At 57.0% G+C, this 21,496-nt stretch overlaps 1 protein-coding gene across 6 annotated transcripts in view; it reads right to left on the minus strand.

Moving 5' to 3' along the window:
- SH3PXD2A (SH3 and PX domains 2A) overlaps positions 1–21,496 on the minus strand; it is a 249,553-nt gene that overhangs the window by 92,699 nt on the left and 135,358 nt on the right. For all 6 annotated transcript variants that reach the window (XM_086377592.1, XM_086377593.1, XM_086377590.1 and 3 more), the window contains one exon: positions 20,510–20,601. In XM_086377592.1, the coding sequence (XP_086233718.1) occupies positions 20,510–20,601 (92 nt within the window). The remainder of the gene's footprint in view (positions 1–20,509; positions 20,602–21,496) is intronic.

Here is a 21,496-nt window from a genome sequence, read left to right on the forward strand (position 1 = left end):
CCAAGGCCACAGTGACCAACCATCCTGGGCAAAACTGGGACACAGGACTTTCAGAGCCCAAACTGGGAAGGTCACAGACAAACCAGGATGGTTGATCACCAGATGGCGTACAGGTCAGGCCTGGCTGGAGAAAAAGGGTGGGGTTCCTCCAATCCAGCATCACACCCTTCCCTCATTTAAACAGGGGACTCCCCCTCTGCAGCCTCTGTGATATAAACAGTTCACTTAGGATGTTGCTGTCTGCAGCATGAGGGAAAGTGCTGGAAGCAGATTCCAGTTCAACTTTCTGCTACTTGCTAGCTGGGTGGTCATCTTGAGCTACTTACTTCCTTTACCTCGAGAACCTCTCTTTCTCTGTGTACAGAAGGAGGAGAGTAACTGTAGCAACCCGTTAGGATTTGGGGAGCAGGAGACACAGTGTCTTAAAGAGGTCCACATGTCTCACCCCTGGCCCTGACCCCACCTCTGTTGCCACCCAAATGGCAAAGTCCTGTTTGAACTTGGACCCTGCAGAACCCCTAAAACCAAAGGCAGGGACTTCTTTTTAAGGACCCCACCACGATGCTGGCGGCACAGTACCATGCAGAGGCGAGTCCAGACTACTCTGCAGTTTCAGGCTTTCAGACACCAAACCGGCAATGGTGTCTGTCAAGTGCCGTCCACAAAGGGAAAGCCTGTTTGTACAATGTTTGAATAGGGCTTGTCTAGAAACAGCCACATTTTCAAGGTGACACTGATCCACAGGAATTGGCAAACTCTGGACTCATGTATTGGAAAGCATCTAACCTCCAAGGAGTGGCAAATGCTCAGAGCCCCGAACCAAGCGATGATCATGCTAAGGGCACTCAGAAAGCCCAGCTTTCCTTTTTGTTCTTTCATTTCTCTTGGTGAGACATGCTGTGCTCCTTCCCCGGACATTCCAGGGAAGGGGCTGGTGCTGGATACAGAAAAGAGGGAGAGGCTGCAGTGAGGGGGTGGGAAAGGCATTTAGCAGGTCCTGTGTCTGGGCCACCTGTTTTTGCACATGCTTCCCCTCCCTTTCTTGAACAGATATTTGCCCTGCAGTGCTCTGAAGTGGGCAGAGGTGGTGTTAATCCGTTTTATGTATGACGAGATTGAGGTCCTAAGGGCTTAAGTGGCTGGCCAGGGCTCATGAAGCTCCACTGACATCCTGACCCAGAGGGCTCCCCACGTCGAGGTCCACCGGGGACTGGGGTGCAAGGAGAGGACGCACGGGCAGGAGAAGCGGGCTCTCAATGGGGAAAGGAGGCAGCCATCCTGCCAGTGAGGGTTCCTGGAGTGAGAGGCAAAGCCAGGAAGAGCCCCCGAGACAGGGGAGACTAGGAGAGAAAGCCCAGTCAGGCGGACCGGCTGTGTGGAAGGATGCTGAGTCCCCACCCGTGGCATTCTGAGTGCTGCAGGGCTGCGCCCTTCCCTGCCTACTGCCCCTTCCCCCTGCCCTCCCCTTGCACCGTTGCTCCTGTCAGCGAGTGCCCTGGCAAAGGAGGACATGCACGCACTGCCAGCCTGATGTTCTTACCCCCTGTCTGCTGGCTGACATTGGCTGTTTGGCCCAGGATGCCTGTCTGCAGGGCTGCAGCTGCTGGGAACTGCAGGTTGCCAGATGGCTGTCGGTGACCTTGAGAGCCAAGCGGTCTTGGGGTCGTGGGTGGGACCTGGATCATTGGATCATGGGGACGGTGGTGGGGGCGGGGTGATGGTATGCAGCCCTGGCTAGGGGAGTGACGTGGAGCTCTTGAGGTGTGCAGCGATGGTTCTGACTGCTGTTACTAACCAGTAAGCACTTTGTGGCTCCTGCAGGAGGCAGCCTTGTGAAGGCCTGAGCAGGTGTGGGAGAAATACGCGACTTGTGCTTCTGGCCTGCGAGTCTGGGGTGAAATTAAGGGAACAAAAGTAGCTAGCACAGTAAGAAAGGTAACCTTCTGAGACAGCCCATGCTGAGAGTCACAGGAGAGGTTACCCACCAGGCGCAGAGGAGATAGAGATCCCAGGGCTGTAGGACATCCAAGGTGGCTTCCTGGAGGAGGAAGCTGTGAGCTGGGCCTTGGAGGAGCAGAGGAGTTTGGATCCATGGAGAGGGTAGAGAGGGGGAAAGTTCAAGAAGCAGGAACAAGGAGCTCTGAAGAGGAGGAGCTGAACTACTGGGGAGGGTTGGTGAGCAGAGGGACAGGCAGGGAAAGGCCAGGCTAGGGCTGGGGGGAGGGGGAGACCGGAGCGGGGAAGGATAGGGCTTTGAAGTCCTGCTCCCAAATCTGGAAGGTTTCAGAATGGAGGAGTGATAGGGTCAGGGCCTGGCTGGGGGAAGGCTTTTTAAGAGGCTGAGGTGGACAGCTAGGGGGTGGGCAGGAGAGGCTGCGACGACTCTGAGCCTGGATGTCCACACCCCTTCCCCACCGTGCACCCCCACCCCTGCTGATTCTGGGCCTCGCTCTGCCCTTCCGTGGCTGGTAGACCTGGGCAAGACACTTCCAGCTAGCGCTTTTTGAATGCCAGGTTGCGACCCACGAGCGAGTTCTGAAACCAACTCGGTGGGTCCCCACCAGCATGTTTAAAAGGTAAAACAGCCATCTCCAAACTTTTGGACCCCAGGGACTGGTTTTGTGGAAGACAGTGTTTCCATCGACAGGCAGTGGGGGGCAGGGGGTGTCTGCCACTCACCTCCTGTTGCGCAGCCTGGGGGTGGGTGTGGGTGGTGGGTGGGTTGGAGACCCCTGAGGTAGAAGAGGCAAAATGATCTTGTCACCCAGAGCTAAGATGAAATATGATTCGGTGAACCTTGGCTTCAGATGTCTGTCTACTCATCCCCTTGTCTGTCTGTATTGGATGGTGATGTGAAATTTCTGATCATGGCAGAAAAAGGTTTAGAAACACCAACCAATTCTCAAGCCCTCAGTTTCCCCATCCATGTAAGGGGGCCTCTCTGACTGTCCTCAGGAGCTGTTAACTCTTCTTCGTAAAGCCAGGACACTGAGACAGCAAATGTGGCTCCAGAGGCCAAACGAGGAGGATCTGGAGAGCTGCAGCTTTCCACCCCGCAGAGCCCCAGCTGGGCTTCTGTGCTGGCTTTTGAGAGCCCTTGCACGGAATGGTGTTGAGGGGCAGCGACCTCTAGGGAAGACAGACGGGGGTTGGCGGGGGGCATGAAGCTGTTCTTTGCCCCCATGTGTGCCCTGGTCTAAATCATGGCACTGAGGGCCCTTGTGTCCAACAAGAATCCATCCTTTCTCCGCAGGGCCTGTTTGCTCCAGGGTTCTGAGAATGGGCCCCATTGTGCCATGTGGACAGTCCAGAGAGGCCGGAATTCCTGCCCCAGGCGAAAAAGCTGAATTCCTGGGGAGGGAAGAGGTCCCCACCCAGCCCCAGGCTGTGTCCCAGAGCGGCCCATGCCAGGCAATCGCAGACCCAGAAACCTCCAAGGTCTTGTGCTAGTCACTCCAACCCCCACCAAGGGTCTCTGCTGCTGCTCTGTCCACAGCAGAAGGACAAAGCCCCATCTGTCTGTCTGTCTCCTCAGGAAGACTGGACTCACCACTCTGGCAAAGGCCCTGAGCATGTCTCCAGCCCAGGGACGACTCCAGGCCTCCAGCAGAGGGTTGGGAGTGTGAGCGGGCTCGAGCCTGGTCCAGATGGCACTTTGTGACAGAGGCAAGTTTCTTAACCTCTCTGTATCGTCATTTGTCAAAAGGCATGAAATTAGAGCCTACATCTGCCATTGTTGTGGGGATTACCTGGGATCATGCTCAAAGCTCTTAGAGTGGCATCGGGCATGTGGGACCTGGCCAACAGCCTGGGTTCACGAGAGGGGCTGGGTTTGGAGTGTGGGCAGCAGCTAGGGTGGAGGAAGTGTTGCCTGGCCCCTCACCAGCATGGGCTTTGGAGGAGCCTGGCTCTGTCGTCCATGGTGCCAGCTCAGGATCGGGAAAACAAAGAGTGTGTGTACTCCCGGGTATCCCACCCAGATGTGACTGCTTGCAGTCTGTGGAGGAGAGGGAGAGTGGGGAACGGTGAAGGGGCAGAGTCTGTGATGGGGTTCCACCATGACATCCCCGGAGAGAAGGGCAAGGAGGGTCTTCCGTGTTTGGAGGCCTTCCCTGTCTCTCTCCAAGTGCATTTGTCTATCCACCCATCCATCCATCTATCCATCCATCCACCCACTCATCCGTCAGTGTCTTAACTGAGCAGTTACTAGGGACACAGCCTTGCATCTGAGCAGAAGTGGTGGGAAGCACAGTTCTGCCCTCACAGGCCATACCATCTAGTTGGAGACACAAGACAAAAACCCAGCAAAAGAAAACATGCAAGTCACCCTGTGATTAGGTGCTACAAGGCCTGGTCAAAAGGACATGTTGTGGGGATCTTCCCTGGAAAAGGGAGGTCAGAGTGGGTTGAGGTGGGTGGGGAGGTCTACCCGGAAGGGGAAAGCCTACAGCTACCTGTGAAAGATGGATATTTAGAAAGAGCAGAGGCAGGAAGGAAAGCTGGAGTGGAAGGGATGATGTGAGCAGAGATGCAGGGATAGGAACGGATGTGGGATCCTGCATGTGTGTGTGTGTATGTGTGTGAGCATGTGGCCTCTGGGAGGCTGAATGCCTGGGGGGACAGGACATGCAGCTGGGGCTGGACCGCAAGCCAAGGAAAGTGGCTCAGACTTTAGAAGAAGGAACCCAGAGGCGATGTTTGTAACAAAAGACTTTCCCCTGGACAGCGGCGACACCAGCTCTGAGACTGAGAACTGGGTTCCCACCTGGTTCTGGTTCTCCCTGTTCAGGGAGCAGGATGGGGACTTCTTCAGGAGACAGAGACAGCTCCCAAGCTGCCATGGCCCTGACTGCAGAGGTGCATTGTTTTTGTGTGTGTGTGCGTGTGTGACAGACACCGGGGGCCCACTGCTGAGTACACCTCCGGCTTGCTCCTTGGCTGTGGGCCCCGCACTCCCCAGCCCTGGTCTAATTTGGAGCCGAGGTTGGAAAGTTGGGAGCTTGGGCCAATGGCTTCCTGCTTCCCACGGAGGCCCAGGAGCCCGTCCAAGGCCCAGCTGTGCCTGTTCCTACCTTGGCCGCTGTGGGAAAGAATGCTCAGAGGAGGGCCCCGAGCCTCTCGCAGGCGCCTGGCCCACCTGCACAGCCTAGGAGGGCAGGGGGTCTCGGAGCCTGCATGGTCACCTGAGACAGCGAGAGAACCATCTCCCAGGTTTTCCAGAACTCCGTATCACAAATGTGTGAACACTGCGCACTCAGCCGTGCCCGGCCCCATGACAGCTGCTTGATGTTGTTCCTGGGGCAGGTGCCTTAGGCCCCTTTTACAGATGAAGCTCAGACCGCTTAAGTAACTCACCTGGTGCCACACGGCTAGCAACGAGGAAGCACAGCCACAAACTCATGGTTGTCTGGGCCCACGGGAATCACTTGCACCTCCAGCCGTCTCTAGTTTCTCACAACCTTCCACGGCCTGGGGAGGGCCAGCTTGTTCAGAAAGCCCACTGATTTTTGACCTCCGATGGCCCCGAGTGTCCCAGTTTGGCCCCCGACACCTAGTACTGCCCTACCTGGAGCTGCCTGATGGAATTCCCTGTGATCACTGATGGAAAGGGCACCCGCAGTGCCCAGTACGGTGGCCACCGTAGCTGTCGAGCACTTAGGAGCTGCCTAATGTGATCCAAGAACTAATTATTATTACTTTTTTGACCACGCCATATAGTTTATGGGATTTTATGGGATTTTATAGTTTATGGGATTCCCTGACCCGGAACTGAACCCAGGCCCTGGCATTGAAAGCCCATTAGCCTAACCACCAGGGGACTCCCCAAGAACTAAATTTCTAACCTTGAAAAAGTGAAAGTGTTAGTCACTCAGTCGTGTCCAGATCTTCTCGACCCCATGGACTGTAGCCCGCCAGGCTCCTCTCTCTGTGGGATTCTCCAGGCAAGAATGCTGGAGTCGGTTGCCATGTCCTTTTCCAGGGGATCTTCCCAACCCAGGGATTGAAGCTGGGTCTCCCAGATTGCAGGCAGATTCTTTACCATTTGAGCAACCTAATTAAAATTAAAGACACCAAGCTGGACCACCCAGCATGGGGTTCACGAGACCTGGGGGACAGCAGCCCTGTCTGTGCCTCAGTTTCCTTGACTGAAATCATCAGGGTGCTAGACTGGGCCCCACATGACTTCTGCCCAGAGGCTTCCAGCTCCTGGCCCCGGCCAGGCCAGGCTCCTCCTAGCTGCTGGAGGGGCAGCCTGGGAGCCCTGAGTACCGGCTTCCCGCTCCAGCCCTCCCCCAACCAGCCTTCCTGTCAGCACCGAACCTGCTTTCTCTCCTCTGGGTCAGCCTGGCTCCACTACAGCAAAGTCGCCATTCAGCAGGACAGCCAAGGCAGCTCCCAGTGGGCCAGCCCTGGGCCACCTCCTCCAGCCTCTGCGTACATTGACGTCACCAACAAGTCCCCGGAGGCCCTGGAGCAGGCGGGAGCCCTTGGACCCCAGGGCATGGTGGGAAATGGGAGGGGGAATGGAGGGAGGGGGTCAGGCCACCCCACCCCGAGTGAGGCCTTCCTCTCCAAGGCGGGAGGGAGAGGTGTACTATTATTGCTACTGCTATTGGTATTATCTGTTATCTGTTATATTGTTATTATTATTGTTATTGGGCTTCCCTGGTGGCTCAGAGGTTAAAGCGTCTGCCTGCAATGCAGGAGACCTGGGTCCGATCCCTGGGTCGGGAAGATCCCCTGGAGAAGGAAATGGCAACCCACTCCAGTATTCTTGCCTGGAGAATCCCATGGACGGAGGAACCTGGTGGGCTACAGTCCATAGGGTCGCAAAGAGTTGGACGCGACTTCACTTTCACCACGGCTGACAAGAATGTCATGTTTTTCCAAGCATTCACATTATGCCAGGTACCAAACTAAGCTCGTGACACACATCAGCTCATTTGACCCTCATGTGTGGTAGGTTCTCTTATTTCTCCCACTTTACAGAAGAGAAATGGAGGCTCAGAGAGGGCATGTCACTTGCCCAAGGTAACACAGCATGCGAGCCCAAGTGGCCTTAGTCTAGCATTCAGATCATTCAGCATCTTGTGGTCGATAAGGACACCTATAAAATTCAGCCAGATAAGCTAGTTAGGAGTAGGTGGGAAGAGCAAAGCAAAACGAAGCTACAGAGCCAGAAATACCAAAAGGCCACCAAGTTCTAGACACTCTGTTATCACAGCCTCAGCTCGGTGTGAGCACAGCTGTGAGGAAGAGGAAGCCCGACGTGACCCGTGGCGAGCGTCCATGACCACCTGGGCTTGGAGGCACAGTGGTTTCTGATCCTCATGGCCCCTCGTCCGCTGCCCAGGCCACGTGCCCTGCCACTTCTCGGAGGCTCTGCAGCTGAAGTGAGCCTTCAGGGCTCCGCGGAGCCAGGACGGCCTGGCTGCGTCTGGGGCCAGCTGACAGTGTCCACAGAGGCTGCTTCTCTCAAGGGAGCATCCCTAAGTTCTGGGGACCGTGACACTGAGCTGACACTGTCCTGGGCTCTGCCTCCCTCTCTGACTTTTCTCTCCTTTCCCTCCTCCAGCGCCCGGCCCAGTGCTGATTCCCGACACCCCCAAACCCAGCCTACCACGGCACCCTCTCTTCTCCTTTGTAGCTCTTACTATTAATACCTGCGCTGCTTCCTCCCCCCCACTGTAGGCTCCTTGAGGCAGGAACTGTGATGTCTCTCCAGGCCTCGCACAGGGCTGGGCACCGCTGGCGTTTGCTAAGTGAGTGGGCACAGAGCCCTGACGACTGGCAACCGGGCTAAGGGCTGCTGGCTGGTTCTGAGGGACTGGCCCGAGCTGTGCTGTGATCCTGAGTTGTCCTGCAGGCAGATCGTGGGTCTCTGCCCTCTCCTTCTTCCCTTCCCCTCCAGTAAAGCCCAGTGGAAAATGCCACTTCCTTCAGGAGGTCTTCCCCGATAATTATAGATAGGTTAGAATCGTGTGGACAGAGGAGTCTGGCAGGCTATACAGTCCATGGGGTCACAAAGAGTTGGACACAACTGAGTGACTACCACCCCCACACACACACACACAGAGCAAGTGCGGGTGTTAGTTTGTGTAAAATACAAGAGGGCTAGAGCAGTCTCGATGGGCAGAGCCCACCCATGCCTCAGTGCGTTTTCTGTCCGCTGACGAGGATGGCCTGGGTCTCCCGTGCTCCGTCCTCTGTCTGGGCCATCATCCCGCCAAGTGCGTCTCTCTCCTCCCCCACCTGGCCACAGCATCTCACCACCTCCTTTGCCGTGTCCCCTGAGAACAAGGTCACGTGTGAGCTCAGAACTACCATCTGGGCACGGTTTGATGTGCTCTGGGCTTCCCTAGTGGCTCAGATGGGACAGAAACTGCCTGCAATGCGGGAGACCTGGGTTCAATCCCTGGGTTGGGAAGATCCCCTGGAGAAGGGAACAGCAACCCACTCCAGTACTCTTGCCTGGAGGACCCCACGGACAGAGGAGCCTGGCGGACTATAGTCCATGGCGTCTCAAAGAGTCGGACACGACTGAGCGACTAACACCTTCACTACTTTCCTCTTGATGTGCTTCAGACACATTATTTCAAGGACCGTTCTAAGAAGAAGGTTCTATCATTAGCCCCATTGTCAAGATGGGGAAATTGAGGCACAAAGAGCTCAGATCTGAACTGGGTGTTGGCTCACTCCTAAGCCTTTTCCATCTTTTCCATCACCATCTTTTCAGTCTCTTCTGGTCTTCTCATGCCACACCCACCCCCCCCAAACCCCCAACCCTGCCTAACGCCCCTGCTTGGAAGCCTCCCTCAGCCCAGATGTCTCCCTCCCAATCTGTCTCTGAACCCTCCCCCAGCATCCAAGTCCAGGCGGAGGCCTGGCTCACTCTGGTGACCTTCCCTGCCCACCTCCACGCCCCCTCCCTGCAGGGGGGCTAGCTAGCTCCCTCTCCAAGTTCCCCTTGCCCTCCTGGTGTGAGCATCTACACCCAGCCTGCTTGGCCATCTCATACTCAATGACTGTCCCAGGTGTACTGGGCAGGCCCGCCCTGCTAGGAAGAGGGTTGCAGGGGACTGGCCCCTCCTCGCAGGCCCTCCTGAGTGTTTAGCCAGGGTGGCCCTCAGGCATGAAGCAGACTTACAGTCATGGTCATCTCCACTCTGCTTCCAGAACCTCAGTGCTTAGCGACACAGGGCCTAGTCCCGGAGCCCACAGCCGGGGTGGGGTGGTGCTCGCCCACCTTCCCTGCAGCTGCTCTTTCCTGTGATTGATTCCCTGCAGCAGCTCCACTGTCCAAAGCAAGAATGTGCCAGCGCCTCTTCGGTGCCAGGACTTGAGCTAAGTCCCGGAGACGGTGGAGGACAGGGAAGCCTTGGCGTGCTGCAGTCCATGGGGTCGCCAAGAGCTGGATACGACTTGGCGACTGAACTACAATTATGTGCCAGGCCCTGGGGCTTGCAGCATTGAGTAAGACAGGACTCATCCCCCGCCCCAGGGAGGACAATGAACAACTGGATAAAGCCAAGTGATAAACTGGGTTAAGAGCTCTGAAGAAAGGGATAAGGATGCTAAAGTGCAGAAAGAAAGGGAGGGCTCTTGAGGAAGAGAGGATTAAAGGAGAACCTGAGGGCAGATGCAAAGGCTGGGGCAGGGGAAGGGGCTGGGGAGAGGGAGGGGGCTGGGGAGGGGTAGGAGGTGTGGGAAGGGGAGGGAGCTGGGGACGGGGAGGGGCCTGGGGAGGGGTAGGAGGTGCGGGAAGGGGAGGGGCTGGAGAAGGGGAGGGGGCTGGGGCAGGGGAGGAGGTTGGGGCAGGGGAGCAGGTTGGGGCAGGGGAGGGAGCTGTGGCTGGAACAGAGACCAAGCCTTCCCAGTGACAGGCCACAGGGACACTCCTGGAAGTACTCCTAAGCACAGGGAAGACCATGTGGGTGTTGGCACACAGGCCTTCAGGGAAGCTGTGTCCCCTGCTGTTTGGAGGTGGGTTGCGGGAGGGCACACAGGAGAAGGGAGCACCTGAGGAAGGCCCGGCAGTGGGTCCCAGCACCCAGGGTAGCTGTGCTGATGCTTCACTTGCAGCTGCTTGGCCTCTCCCGCCTCTCCTCACTCCCTCGCTGGTCTCTTCTCCCAAATAAGCTGCCTGGGCTCAGTCCTCTCCTCAGATCTACTGCTGGAGGATTCGGAACCAAGACTTCCATCTCCCTCTGCTCCCCCTCCCCACCTGCCCACCACGATTCCTGTGGCCACAACCCTGCCCTGCGTGGACACACAGCGGTGGCATGTGCCATGAGCCAGCAGGGGGTGACCCGTGCCCCCGGACCCCGAGGCGCCCGCCCTTGGCATCGCGGGGCCCTGTGGGCTTCCCAGGTGCCCGCTCCTGCTTGTGGCGGGGGCCGGGGCACTCCTGGCTCTTAAGCTTGAATTCTTTGGCTTGGCAGGCGCAGCCTTCTCTAATCAGGAGCCCGCCTCTGCCTAATTAAATCAGACCTGACTACAGCCCAGATCCCACTTCTCCAGCTATTCCAAGCAGGCCAGCAGCTGGTCCCTCCTCCCTGTCCCTCAGCCAGGCCCCGATTTAAGTCTGCACAAGGACCTCCAGGTGTCCTTCTGCACCAGCACTCAGGAAGCTCTGGAAATCAGCTGGGGGAGTTTCTGAGCGATGGAAAAAACACTGGGCTCTGGGTCAGAAACCCTGGTGCCAATCCAGTTTCTCTGGGTGACCTCAGGGAAGCCACGCCCCGCTCTGGGCTGCAGAACCTCAGTGCAAAGTGCGTGGGGGCTGGGCCAGAGGGTGTCGGTGTAACACTGGGCTCTGAAGGCTGGGACTGCGGGCAACCTTCCCCTCCTGCCTCTGTGGATGCAGCCAGGGATGTCCAAGCAGTCTCTCCCATCCTGGCTGCATGCATGGAGAGGCAGGAGGGGCCTCACCCAACAGCCCGTATAGAGAGAGCCTCTGGCCGTGTGTCCTGGGTTGGGAGCAGGGAGTTCACAATGACTTAGGATTCAAGCTATGTTTTTTCTAGTAATCATACATGGATGTGGGAGTTGGACCATAAAGAAGGCTGAGCACCAAAGAATTGATGCTTTCAAACTGTGGTGCTAAAGAAGACTCTTGAGAGTCCCTTGGACTGCAAGGAGATCAAACCAGTCAATCCTAAAGGAAATCAACCCTGAATATTCATTGGAAGGACTGATGTTGAAGCTTCAATACTTTGGCCACCTGATGCGAAGAACTGACTCATTGGAAAAGACCCTGATGCTGGGAGGGATTGAGGGCAGGAGGAGAAGGGGGACGAGATGGTTGGATGGCATCACCGACTCAATGGACATGAGTTGGAGCAAACTCCAGGAGTTGGTGAAGGACAGGAAATCCTGGCGTGTTGCAGTCCATGGGGTCACAAAGAGTCGGACACGACTGACAACCAGGTGCCTGGCTGGAGAGGCTTAGTCAGGGACTGGGGTCACAGCTACTGCCCTCAAGGTCAAAGTCAAGCCTCAGTTTGGTTGGGGGAAAGGAGACCTGCTTTTTTGATGCTCCCAGAGCCAGCCTCACTGTGACCATCCTGAAAGGGGAGCTGGGCAGCACCCCTCCTCTGAGGTCTGACCCCAAAGCAGGAGGCCCTCAGTGGACACGGGCTGGACTGGCCCTGGCACTCCTAAGCCTTGCAGCTTCTCACCTGGGGAGAAGCCTGGAGTCCCCTTAAAGAGTCCCCAGGTGGGGAAAGTGCCCTCAACTGTACCTTCAGGGGCTCCCCACCCTGTGACCACAGCAACCATGAGTGCTGACTCAATTATTCATTCCTATGGTTGGATGAAAGGTCCCATCTTGCAATTTGGAAACTGTTGCATGGTCACAGCTCCTGTGTGGTTGTGGGGTGCAGACCTGGAGTGGGGAAGGATTTGGATTCGGCCTCTGATGCTTACCAGCTGAGAGATAACCAACCTAAGCCTAAGGTTTCTCATCTGCAAAAAGGAGGCATGAACCTCACAGGATTATTGCTTGCTTGCTTCGCTTTAGTCATTTCCAACTCTTTGCAACCCTATGGACTGTACCTGCGAGGCTCCTCTGTCCATGGGATTCTCCAAGCAAGAATACTGGAGTGGGTAGACATTTCCTACTCCAGGGGATCTTCCCAACGCAGGGATCGAACCCACTTGTCTTTCGTCTCCTGCTTTGGCAAGTGGCTTCTTTACCACTAGCGTCATAGATGGTTAAACAAGGTAGACCAAGCTTAAACATCCAGAACAGCTTCAGGGGTCTGCAAACGCCTGCCTGGATGGGGGTTGGTGTAATATCCAGTGCTGCCACAAGAGGGAGCCAGACACACACAGATCCCGTGAACTAAGGCACTTGAGCGACTGAACTGAACTGAAGGCACTGTAAGTGACCCAGTTACGGAGGTGCCTAAACTCCAACCTACCATAGACCCAAATACACGGCCTGTGACGGGGGACGGGTCACGTGATCTCCAGAATGCCTGCCTCTTTCACATCTGACTTGCTGTGATTGTCTTCCCTTCTCACAGCCCTTAGCGCCCACTCCAGACACTAGTGGTTACATGCTCGGACTATTACAAGAGCCAACTGGTTTTCATAAGATCACACAATGTCAGAGCCAGGAGGGATCCCAGAGACCCCCACATTCTGCCCCCTCATCTGATGCCGAAGCGTAGAAGGGCTTAACGATTGCCCCAAATCACCAGCTGGACACTGCGTGCCCCAGGCCCATCTCCTCTGGCCCAGCTCAAGCCAACACTCTCATGTCCAGGCAGACAGACTTTCTTTCAGTTCCTTGAAATGGCCCCAGTCCTGGCTCCTGGGCTCAGTCTGCCGCCTCCCACAGCAGCGAGCCAGGCCTCTCCCCTCAGACCACGAGGCTCCCCAGGGGCAGGGCCTGGCCTCGCCCACTTCCGTGGCTTTGTGCCTCACACCAAGAAGATGATGAAAAATGCTCGAATGAACCAGTGCTTCCTGCCTGGCCTCCAGGGCTGAAGACCTGGGTCCGAGGCTCTGCTCTGCCACGGACTCCCTGTGGAGGGGCAGCTAGCTGGCCAGGGAGCTGGCTATAATGCAGGGACAGCAATTGCAAGGCAGGGGCACCAAGAGTCCCCTGCACAGGACATAACAGCAAAGCAGACCTCAGGGGCTTGGTGGGGGGTGCACCCCTCCAGCTGGAGCCTCCAAGGGTGCCGTCACCCTGAGAAGGAGTGGGCACATGGGGCCTGGGCATCTGCACACAAGACCCCTCCTCCCGGGGCTGAAGTTTCAGGGAAACAAAGCAAGCACAAGCCTGAGAAAATAACGGGGACCCCGCCCCCTCCCCATACCAGGATACCCTTCCCCAGCCGGCGCCTCCTGTCCATCTTGCTTTGAGAACTGAAAGTCCTGTGCCAGGACTGACCACCGAGCCACCCTCCCCTCCTGGCCATGGACCTCACACGCCCTTGCTGAGCTGGCTGGTTTAGAGTCGGCCTCCCACTCGCTCGCCCACCCAGCATGACAGACACACCCTCAGAAGTCCTCGTTTCCCAGAGCCGATGCCCCTTTCAAGTGGGTTGGACACAACTTCCTGTGGGCCCCTTCCTCCCACCTGCCCACCCAGGTTAAAGGTGGGCGTGGGCAGGGGCTCCTCAAACAAAGTTCTGTGCTGTTCCAGCCCCTGGCCTCCTGGGGACCCACAGTCCCCTGTTCCAGCTGGCCCTCTCGCCCATCGGCATAAACAGGCTGTCTGTGCAGCTGCCAGAGGCAGAGAGGCTGGGAGGACAGTGTGGCCCGTGTCCCCGGCCAGACGGGAGCTGTCCCACTGCTGGGGGCCTGACCAGGACTCAGCAGAGCTGGGCAGTGGTGGGTGGACTACCCACTCTAACTCCCAAGCCACTCGTCCCTTAGGGAGCGTCAAGAGCATGGGTGCCTCAGAGGTCCTGGTGGCCATGGGGGGCCTGGTGGTGGAGGGGCAGCTTCACTTCACGGTCGGCACAAACCCTGGAGAGAATTCCCGGAGCTAAAAGGTGCTCAGGAGAAGTCAGCCCAGCTCCTGCCTTCAGCAGGAGTCCTCTAGTCTTTTCTGAGCAGCCACTGCACACCCAGGAGGGGTGAAGAGGGAAGGGGGAGAAGAAGCAAAAGTTCCTATGGACAGAGCATCTGTGATACCAGGCACCCCTAAGGCATCAGAGCCCGTGAACCTCACGACTATTGTCCCAAGAGGGTCCTGGCCTCGTTTACAGAGATCTGAGAGGTGAAGGGACTTATTCAAGGCCACAGCAGAGCTGGGTGTTCTGGCTGTTGTCTCTGAGTTAGTTTAACTGAATTCAAAATTTTCACCTAGTGGTAGTAGCCTTGAGCTCTGAGTTTGTCTTCTATTTTCTTCTCCTAGCACGGAGCAGGTAGGTATGACTACGGAGAAGGTCACAGAGCTGTCACCGGAAGCCTGGATCCTGAGATTGGGAGTCAGGCTCCCAAGTAAGGCTGATCTAGAGTTTGACCAGGATTGAGGTAGTGGGGGCTCCTGGAAGAGGCTCCCCTCATTCACAGGGCCATCCTGGCTGCACGGCCACCCACATGCTCCATCTTCCTGCTGGGTCCTGAGGCAGGTGGCAAAGCCCCTAAGCCCTGGACACTGCTTTCCCCTGAGGAGGCAGCCCCCTTCAGAATGGAGAGGGAGGCTGCGAGGCCTTTTTTGGGGTCTTTACTCACACCACCGCAGCCCCGGAGCGGCCCTGTCCTCTGCCCAGGGCCTCCAACTCTGGAAGCCTCGCTCAGCGCCCTCCACTTCAGCACCTGGGCCACCTTCACGAGGGGCCCGGATCCCAACCTAGCATGTGGCTCAGATCAGGTAGGACCGGCTCCCTCCCGTGCTAGTCTGCCGGGCCAGGGACACACCGTGGTGGCAGGGGGGTGGACCCCGGGCCAGATGGAGGCTGGCCATTGGGACAGGCTGGGGCAGGGACGGAAGGTCCCTCCGAACATTGGGCCATTGTTTCAGGCCACAACAGAGGGTGGCTCTGTGGCCCTGGGGCTGAGAACAAAAACCTGTTTAGCAAGGCCCTGTTCCTCCCATGCAATTTCAAGAATTTAACCAGGGTCTGGCTGGCTTCAGTGGGAGAAAATGGGCTGAGGGGACAGGACCAAGCCTAGAGCTGAGATGGGTGGCAGGGACCAGGAGACCTTCAGTCACTGTGTGAGCCCACTGTGTGCTGCTGGGGTGTGGGGGTTCCTGCGGGCTCCCGGGCCGATGGGCTGGCAGCAGGCCCATGAGTGGGAGGTGATGAGAGGGGGCCCCAGACCTGGCCTCTGTTCTCTCTGTGACACGGGGGCCAAACGTGTGCATGCCACCTGCCCACAGGCTCCGGCTGAGCGCAGAGGGCCACCACTGTCAGAGCAAGAGGAGGCTGTACCCCGACTCGTGGCAGACCTGTTCTGAGGGTGGAGGGCAATTCCCTTGCTGCAGTTCCCCCCAACCCAGGACTGCCATGACAACGACGAGCCTGGCCTTGGGTGGTGCTGACCACGTGTCAGGCCTGTTCTTGCACTTTCCATGCACCATCCTCCCCATGGCCCCTGGAGGCAGGCACTGTCGTCATTCACACTGGACAGATAAGGAAACTGAGGCACAGAGGGGCCAGGGAACCCAGACCACCCAGCTCTGGTGGGTTGGGGGTTGGGGAGTGCTGTTCACTCTGCAACCTGGACAGTGGGCCGTGCAAGTTTTAACCTTGTTAATCAGTCCTGACCTGGGTTCAGTCAACATTTACCAGGGGCCAGGCCCTGCGGAAGGTGGGGGTGGGCAGTCAGAGAATGTGGGTACCCGTGGTGGGGAGAGACCATAAACAATGTGGTGTGGCTAGTGCCACAGCCAAGGGCTTTTGCTGGGGTGCGGGGGGTAGGGGGTGGGGAGAGGGCTTCCTGGAATGTCTGAGGGCTATAAAGGACAGGGGCTGGGGTGGGTGGGGAGAGGGGTCAGGAGTGCTGTACGTGGAGGGGGAGGTTGGGCCTGGGCTCGGGGGCTGGGGACCGCAGGCTGCACCCCTGTGTGGGCACCTAAGGAAGAGGGCAGGGCCTGTGGGCCAGGAGGTGGGAGAGATGGGAAGGCGGGTCTCAGGCCCTCCGGCCTCATGGGGTTGCCTCCCTCCCACTCCCGTTCTCTGAGGGATATGCTACATGCTGGGGTCTGAGGACACGGCCACTAGACGGCCCTTTGAGAACCTTAGGTTCACTGTTTCAGTAATGGGAATCGAAACTTGAACAAAAAGAGGCTTTTGCAAGGTCACATGGTTGACTGAGTTGGGAGTCCAGCCTGGCAGCCTGGACTCCCATTTCCATCACTGACACCACGGGAATCAGAGCTGAGGGACTGGCTGCCCGGAGGCTCCCCGGGGAAGCCAGGCCAGGGGACGCCTGCCTCCCTGGCTCACTGGCTCAGCACAGGAGTCTTGGGTGCTCAAACACGGCTAAGCCAGGGACAGCTGAGCCAGCAGATGTGGCCCCAGGACCAGGTGGCCACGTGCACAGCCCAGCAGGTCATCTTAGGTTCTGGGGTGTGGCCTGTATGGGGCCAGGCTCACCTGGTTGTCAGAGTTCACCCAGGACTCGCCCTGAGCTGAATCCCCATGCGTTCCAGGGGTGTGTCCTTATCTCCCTCCTTCAGGATCTGATGACCAGGGCCTCTCCCCACCCCAAGCCAGCTATGCGGCTGCCCCAGAATCCACACAGGAGGTGGGGGTCACGGCACCCCCAGCTTCTCTTGCCGGACCCCCTGCCAGCTGGGTGACCTCCAGGGAGCCACTGCAGCTCTCTGTGCAGTCACGTCACAGCCTACCGCCCGTGGGGGACTAACACGGAGCCTGAGTGATAACACTCACCTGTCCTGCACGTCTCCTGCACACCTGCTCTGGGCACTGGCGATACCCTGATCAGAACGGTCCTGCTCTACCAGCCTGACAATAACGCGGGGAGGGAGCAGGGCATGTGGGAGGCAGTGATACGTTCCCTGCAGGAAGATGAAGTCAGGACAGGGAAGCCAGTGCTGGGGATTTTAAGCAGGAAAGCCAGGGGCAGCCTTGCTGGGCAGCTGTTTGAGTCAAGATTGCAAGGAGGTGTGGGACCAGGCTGGGGGCTCTCCTGGGGAGGGGCTGAGTGTTCCAGGTGGAGGGGAGAGCCAGTGTGAAGCCCCATGGCAGAACAGGGCTGGAGGGTGCGAGAAGGGGCAGGAGGTGTGGCTGGAGCAGAGCCGGCTGGCAGAAGCAGCAGGTGCCACCAGGGGCAAGGGGGGAGCAGGCGGAAGGGCCTTGACTCTGAGCAACACCAGGGGCAGGGAGGAATGTGACAGAAGAGGGACACGATCTGATGTACATTTTTAAGTGGTCGTTCCATCCTCTGTGTTGAAAATGGACCGTGGAGGGCAAGGGCAGAAACAGGAGAACAGTGAGGCCAGAATCCAGGGGAGGTAAGGCTTGCCCCCCCTGCCCCCCGGGTAGCAGCCGGGGAGACCGTGAGATGCGGTCAGGGTTTGGGTGTATGCCGAAGGTGGTGCCTGACGTGAGATGTGGTCAGCGTTTGGGTGTATGCCGAAGGTGGTGCCTGAAGGATGTGGTGACGGGTTGGATGCAGGGGTGTGAATCTAGAATAATGCCAGGATCTGGGGCCTAAGCCAGAGCCCCCCGGGAAGAGTTCAGTGCTGCTGAAGGACCCGCTAGCCAGTAGTTCGAGCAGAGGAGGGCAGGGCACTGGAGCAACCTTTGCATTCTTAAGCAGCCACATAAGAAGGCAGAACCACCATGGCCGCCAGTGCCAGGCTTACCAAACGTCTCTATAAAGAACACCCTTTCTGTGTGGGGCCCATGGTCTCAGCAAAGGCTGGCAGCCCAGAGGTGGGCCCCGCTCTCCACCCACGGAAGCCAGCGAGTGGCCTGGGATCAAAGCCGAGGGGCTGGGGCCTGTTGCCCACCTCCCCCACCGAGCTGGGCTGTTTTGCAACCTTGTCTTCCTTGCAAGATGGAAAGGGCCACAGTCCCCCACCCCAGCCCCTTGAGCGCTCAGAGGTCCCGCAGCAGCGCACTTGAAAGAGGCCGGGGTTATCTGCAAAATTCCAATTAAATCCACAGGCTTTGATAATTTGATAAGCCACTCCACAGTCGCCCCAGAGTCAAAATACGCTGTTACTCGATCTCGTGTTTATGTTTCAGGATGGAGGGGGGAGGTGTATGGTGGTCTGGGATGGTGCACGCAGTCCTGAGAGGGAGGGATGGTGCACGCAGTCCTGAGAGGGAGGGATGCAAACACTTGGCTGACAGATCATCAGCGCGGGTCACCCTTGGGTCTGAGCTACGCTCTGCACGGAACACAGGTCTCTCTTTGCAGGTCCTGGAGGCTGAGAGGGGCCAGGGTTGAGAAAACTGTAACTCTGGGGCCACAGCCAAACCCACCTCCTGACCCTCAGACCTGTCTCGTGCTGGAGTGGTTCTGTTCTCAGGCCCTCTCTTGCCAGACGAGATGTGAATTGGCCCAGGTGGCCGGTACCACCTCAAGAAGAGGCAGATAACCCCTGTTGCCATGGAAACCTGGAGACTAAATTCCTTATGACTCCTCCCTGCAAAAGCCAGGCTGTGATCTGCAGAGGTGGAGTGTGCAAGGAGCCACGTTCCATTCTGTTCCACAACCTCCCATCCAATGGGCCAGTAGCACTGGCCGGGTTATCTCAGTACACGTGTCATCTCAGTAAGCCCCTGGACTGCCCAGGAGTCCGGCATTCCTGCTTTTCAGGGATAGAAACACAGAGAGGCTGGGCAAATGATCTGAGATCACAGAGACTTGAGTGGTGGGTATGGACTCCAGAGCCTGCCCTGCAAAGCCATGCCTGCAGCCTCACGAACACGTAACTGTCTCCCCAAGCCTGGTTTCCACCGTTCCTTGAGGGCCTTCCAGGGATGGGTAAAAGGCTAACCTGTTGCCTTTAGTCCATTTCCCTGGTGGCTCAGTGGTAAAGAATCCACCTGTAATGCAGGAGTTACAGGAGATGCATGTTCGATCCCTGGGTTGGGAAGATCCCCTGGAGGAGGGCGTGTCAACCCACTCCATTATTCTTGCCTGGAGAATCCCATGGACAGAGGAGCCTAGAGGGCTACAGTCCATGGGGTTGCAAAGAGTCGGACACGACTGAAGCGACTGAGCACACACGCACACATGCCATTAGTGTACAGGTGAAATGAGACCAACTTATTTAGCTGACTGCCAGAGAGTGGGTGTAGGGTCACCAGTCAGAGGCAGGGTCAGCTGATTTTATGGCCATGCACCTGCTCCTTCACCCAACCAGTGACAATCCCTCTGGGCACACGATCATGTGTGACTCCAAGGATCAACCCACCTGGGGAGGGACATCTCCTCTCCCCATGGAAGGAAGGAGAACAAGAGGTTCTGAGAGGCCAGCACAACTGGGAAGTGGTGGGGCCAGGTGGACCCGGGGACTCTGCGGCCTAGGATGGAGTCTGGGCACATGTGCGAGATTCCAGCATGACCTAGTAGGTCATCTTGACCACCTGGCCCAGGGTATCCTGCTTCCAGAGAAGAAAAAAGACCCGCTTGGTTCCCTATTTCTCCCCAGCATGGAACATCGACCATCTCGGAACCATGAGGAATCAAAAGATTATGGTTCAAGTCTCGTGCCTGTCCCATACCCAACTAGCTGTATGGCTTCCGGAAAATCCTCCTAACCTCATGAGCCTCAGTTTCCTCCTCTGAAAACTGGGCTACCTTGTGTGCAAGCTAAGTTGCTCACTCACATCCGCCTCTTTTCAACTCTGTGGACTGTAGCCCGCCAAGCTCCTCTGTCCATGGGATTCTCCAGGCAAGAATACTGGAGTGTGTTGCCCTGCCCTGCTCCAGGGGATCTTCCCGATCCAGGGATCGAACCCAGGTCTCCTGCATTGCAGGCAATTCTTTACTGCTGAGCCACTAGGGAAGCCCCCTGGGCTCCCTAAGTCTATTGTAAGATGCTACAGGTAAAAGCCATTTGGTGAACACTCTGTGTGCACTCATTGTTTTTGATAATAATTATAGGATCTATTGCCAGATCCTATAATATAGGACCGCTGGGTTACTCAGTGGGTGAGGTTCGCCTGGGCAGCACATGCCCTCCTGGTACTACATGTCAGTTGGGCGCTCGGTAGTGTCAACAAATAAGAGCAACGACTGCTAATCCCATGTCTGAACGGCATGACCTTGTATTTTCTGTTATCTCGTCTGCTCCTGACAATAAGCTGTGAACCAGAAAGAGTTTGCACGAAAACCTGCTCCCCAGATGCAGAGACACCCGCCCTTGCCAGGTCTGGGGTCAGAGAAGTGAGGAACAAGCCCTGGTCACAGGCGTCTGGGGAGGCTGCTCTTCCTTCCTCTGGTCCACGCTTAGCCCGCTGGCCTGGCCAGCACTCCCTCCACTGCACCCCCACGTCTGGGGCCTCTCCAGGCCGGCCTCAGCATTGGCCTCATGGGAGAGGCTTGGGCGAGCACTTACTCTTTTGGGGGGTTGACGTCCTCTGGTCGGGCCTCAAAGAACCGAAAGACTTCATCACACTGTGAAATATGGGGCGGTAGCCGGACAAGGGCCTGTGGAAAGATGGGAAGAAAGGGCGTTAGGCCTGATGACACTGGGAGCAGGAGAACCAAAAGCTAGGTCAGCTTGGCCAACAGTGACGGGGGGAGGCTTGAGGACTGTGCTGGGGAAGACATAGTGAACAGGTGCCACCAGCTACCCACCCACCACCCAGCCAGACAACTAGCCAAGAAATGAACTAATCAGCTGACTAATGAAACAACTCTCCCTCCATCTATCCATCCGTCCCTCCCATCGACTAACCAACCATTCCATTAATGAACTAAGCACACAGTCAACTAATAAACCCGGCCCAGTCCAGTGTGGAGTGCTGGGGGTGCAGGGTGAGGTCAGGCAAAGCCCTGCTTCTTGGCCCCTCATTTAGGATGGAGAGAAGACAGTCAAAGCAATCAACCTGTCAACCATCCAGCCAACAATTCAACCAACCAACCATCTAATTAGCCAGTAACCAACTAAACAACTAGCCAACCAAATTAAAAAAAAAAAAGTGGGGGGGAGGAGGCCAGTAAATCCTAGGTCTCAGGGTCCTTAGGAACATATTATTCTGCATGAACCCTGAAAGGGTTCTCTCTTGCCCACAGAATAAGTCCAAAATCCTTAACTCCACAATCCAAGGCCTTTTCCCTCCACCCTCATCCCCCACATTAGCCACACCCCAGCCTCATCAGATATGCACAGCCTATAAGTACTCACTGCACCATTATTATTTAATGACAAGTCAGCTGGTCATTCTACCAAGGACAGTAGGGTGCTATGACAGAGTCTGATCAGACCTGGGAAGATTAGGAAAGGAGGTGGTTTTAGGAGAGTCTCTTTGAAGCTGATTTCTGAGAGACAGCTAAGAACTGACTGGTCAAGGGACTTCCCTCATGGTGCAGTGCCTAAGAC

The sequence above is a fragment of the Bos grunniens genome, chromosome 26, assembly GCF_055505025.1.
Source record: "Bos grunniens cultivar Pamir isolate PY7600 chromosome 26, Bosgru_T2T1.0, whole genome shotgun sequence".
Lineage (NCBI taxonomy): Eukaryota > Metazoa > Chordata > Mammalia > Artiodactyla > Bovidae > Bos > Bos grunniens.